We start from the raw sequence: 4,056 nt of genomic DNA on the forward strand, positions 1-4,056 counted from the left end.
TAGGTCTCTCACGTGTCGTCTTCCGATTCTCTCCCGCATCCCACCTGGGGAGGGAGAGAACTTTTGCACTTAACATATGCTAATTTTTGCAAAGAAAAAAAAAAAACATTCAATTGTAATAGTGGGTATTCACCAAGCAATACAGATCATGTATCAAGTACTCAAACACAGAAGTTATGCCTGCTTACCTTGGATTTAGCATGCCAGCTGAAGTGAAGATTGTTGGTCTCGCTGGGTATTAAGAGATTGAAGGACAATGCATAGTAATTAACCACATCATTCCTCACATAAGACAACTCTGCATCAAGACCTGTAATGAGACAGAAGAGAGTAAGTCGGGGAGGAACAGGACCAGCAGTAACACACCAGAACAAACAACTCCCAGTACCACCAGCTCCACTTGTATTTGAACGTTTAAGCAAATACTTCCTCAAGTCCATAAATTCAATTGTGGGTTTGGAGATTAATGCTCATGCATGTCAGCATTAACAAGACTGCTTCAAATTCTTACAAAACAACAATTTCAGAGAGATGCCGCAGCCTAATAAACAGGTAAAAGTTGGAATGTAATGGAAGGAAACATGACTTGTCATACAATCCTCCAAAAGAATCATTACAGACTTTCTTGAATGTACTCCTGTCTGCTTCTGGAAATCACAGGTCCAGTTCTGCTCTTATTTACAACTGTGTACACTCAAAATAAACTGCTTTGGATTATCAGCTCATTAACTGCAGGTAATTCTTCCTGGAATAGCTCATTTCTTGAGCTGAGACACATAAGCACTAAGAAATTAATGTCAAGGTAATCAGATCATAACACAAAGCACATAATGAGAGGAGGAATGACATTTGTATACCAAGTAATACTAATATTTTTTGTCTACCCTTTGCTTTCTGGACTTTTAAATAAGCCTAGATAATTGAAAGACCCACAAAACTATTTACTACAGAGCACTAAGATGCATTTCCCTAAGTAGATGCATACTCCTGATATGAAATACTTATGATATTAAAAATACTGAAGCTGCCATTATCTTTTGCAGCACACATTCCAAGGTCACACTGAATACAGAGTAGGACCCTACAGCTTGCCCTGGGTGTCATTAGCAATTAGTGGTAAAATAAGCACTACAAGTTAACTCCCTTCCATACAGCTGTAAAATTAATCCCAGCTCCATATCCTCAGGACAAAACCATACTGTATTTGTAATCAGTACCATTTTGTCTTGTCTCATACAGCTTTTCCTCCATTGCTCCCAGTTAAACACTATCCAGGCTCAGCAATATATTGACATGCTAAAAGAACAACGGGGCAAATCAGACACAGGTGCATGCTCCAAGCATGATCTACACAGAGGGAACTGGGTTCAATTAAAGTATTCACAGTACAATTGGGAGCGTAAATAATAGTTATTTTTATTATGGCTAGAAAGTCAAGAAAACTGGAGAGGCTGTGACTCCAAGATGACAGCATTTAAGGCATCTTGAAGTTATTCCAAGAATCTAGGGAATCATGAAAGGGTGTTGCTGGTTGTTTTTTTTTTTTAAGAAAAAAAAAAATCAAAGATAACGAACTGTGTAGACAAGCTGCATTTGAAAAAAGGGAGAACTAGCTTGAGAGAAATAATTCCTCCTATTTAGTGCAAAAACTGGGCACAGATCAGTACAAAGTGATAAGCATTCTCTTATTCCAGAACTTGATTTAATCCACCTTCTTTTCACAAGATACAGAAATACAGCCAAGACATTCCTCTTCATTCTTATTGCTGCTAACCACTTTTACTCCCTGCTGGCTCATTAGTGTCCTGAAACTTAATCAAAACTCAAGAGTATATAATCATAGATACTTGGGGGTGGCAAGGGGGAGAACCCTAGAGACTGGATGCATGAAAAGAATCAACAGAACAGAGTAGTCCCAGGGAGAAATACTCTCAGACAAGATCTTGAACCGAAAAAGATGCAGGTGATGCCTTAAGTGCTGAACGTAATCAGCCTGAGACAGTATATAAAAAAGTTAAACCTTTCTTCTCCAATTTGTCCATATTTCCACTCAATAATAAATGGCAAATGCAAAAGCATATCCATCAGTAAAACAGGGAGGAGGGGGAAGCACACACACACCTTGAAACAAAATAAAACTTTGAAAATACATAAAAGAAACAGCAAACTTCCAAAATAGCTTGCCCAGTTAATTTTTACATGTGTACATGTTCATACATGAAATCTACCTCAGATTTAGAAAACATGGAAGGAGTGTGGAGAATAGCTCACAACTATCAGACACTTGCCATTAGATCCAATCAAGAAGATGGGAAGCTTTACGGGCATAAAATTACTAAAAAAAAGTATTCATATCAAATCCAGCAAGTACAAGTTCTTAAAAAAAAAATTAGGAGGACAAAAGGATTAGCAAGTGAAACAATGAAATTGGAGCAATGAAAGTGCTTTTGGAATAAACAAAACCTTCACTTGCTGATAAATGATCACACCAGCGATTAGGGGTTCACAAAAACAGGATTTCAGAACTTGTAACACCGTGAGATTTTCAAGGTGCTAATCCTTGATGTAATATAAACTTTGTAGAGAAACTGGTCATAGAAATCAAATAGGTACACAGCAATAAAATTGCCTGTGTTATAAAAACTGGCCTTTATGAAAGTAATGTAAGAGGCAATCCTAATTGAAGCTGTCAAGTATAAATATCTTGATGTGCAATGTCTAAAAGGTGTACAAAACCAAATTACCCTACAGAAGATCAATCAAATCTTTAAGCTTTAATAGTGGTACAACACTGAGTACTTTGATTATATAGCCCACTAATGTTTTAATGCCTGTACTGCCATAAAAAGCTACACACTAACAGGTGATACTAATTATATGAATTTCAACAGCATCATGTAAGAGCAGCATGAGAATCAATGTCAAGTTTCATTGCTTCAAAAAATTATGCTCTCATTAAAAGACTGGCATATAAAAATAATTTAAGAGGTTTTGTAGTACAGCTCTTAACTCATAAAAAAGGCAGAAGATTGCCTGGCTTAGTATCCTATTTCTATCAGGGGTCTACAGAAAATGCCTAGGAAAGAATATAAAACAGAAGTAAATACACAGTGACACTTTGCCAGTAGATCCTCCGTGCTTCTAGTGTTTGTGGATCACAAACTTCCTAAACTAACAGGCGGTATCTTCCAACAGCTTCCCATTAGATTTTTTTTTTCTTCTATGAATTTGGATAAATGCTTTCTCAAACCCTGGAAACTGATAGATACATACTTGGGGAAATGTCAGTGTTTCAATACTGCATGGTATTTTTTCCTTTTTAGTTTATCAACAATTAAAACATTTATTCTATAGCACATCTTTTCCCATCAGCGAACTACAGACAAAATTCAATTTGCCATGCACAGCTAAGAACCTGTGTCCACACCAGACAAGCAAGCTCCCATCTCCCTACCTCTAATCCGCCACCATATAGTTTTGCTTCCGGGCTATCCTTCCATCCCTAATTTTTCATCCCTTTGCTGCCTCCCCCACCTCAATCCTGAATTCCTGAAGCACCTTGTCTAAATAATTGATCTCAATCAGGCAAGCAAAACACATAAAAAATTGCAGTTGAACCTGCCAGTCAAAAAAAGCACCTTTCCTGTGCTCCGGGCAGGCAGCCAGGCAGGAAGGTGTGTTCTGCCCGACACAAAGGAGCCCAGGTGCCGACTACCAGCAATGCCGGGAGCCACACAGCGTCAGCTAAGGAATGACACAGGGCACTGCAGCAAACAGCGGTGGAAGCCAGAGCCGTAGCTCACCGGTCAGTTGCGTGATCTGAGTATTCTTGATGCAGGCTGCCATCGCTTCGGTCACTGCATTCCTGGGCTTCCTCTGTTTTGTGACTCTTCTGCTTAGAGGAAGAGAAAATTTCCCTATACCCAGAGAAATTGGCTGGGCGATGCTGCAGCACCGTGTGTGCTCACGAGCTCCACGGCGGGTGGACTCCAGACTTCTACGGTTGGTAGATTTTAGCCAAGATAAGGTATGCTTTTCTCAATGCCACATGGGTTG

General features: G+C 39.1%; 1 protein-coding gene across 1 annotated transcript in view; it reads right to left on the reverse strand.

The window, feature by feature from the left end:
* Positions 1 to 3,846, reverse strand: part of RYK (receptor-like tyrosine kinase) — a 58,473-nt gene extending 54,627 nt beyond the window's left edge. The window contains exons 1-2 of the mRNA XM_009322903.1: positions 3,804 to 3,846; positions 189 to 310 (exon numbers count right to left, since the gene is read on the reverse strand). Of these exons, the coding sequence (XP_009321178.1) occupies positions 189 to 310; positions 3,804 to 3,846 (165 nt within the window). The remainder of the gene's footprint in view (positions 1 to 188; positions 311 to 3,803) is intronic.
* Between the last annotated feature and the right edge of the window lie 210 nt (positions 3,847 to 4,056).

This window comes from Pygoscelis adeliae, unplaced genomic scaffold (assembly GCF_000699105.1).
Source record: "Pygoscelis adeliae isolate BGI_AS28 unplaced genomic scaffold, ASM69910v1 Scaffold554, whole genome shotgun sequence".
Taxonomy (NCBI): domain Eukaryota; kingdom Metazoa; phylum Chordata; class Aves; order Sphenisciformes; family Spheniscidae; genus Pygoscelis; species Pygoscelis adeliae.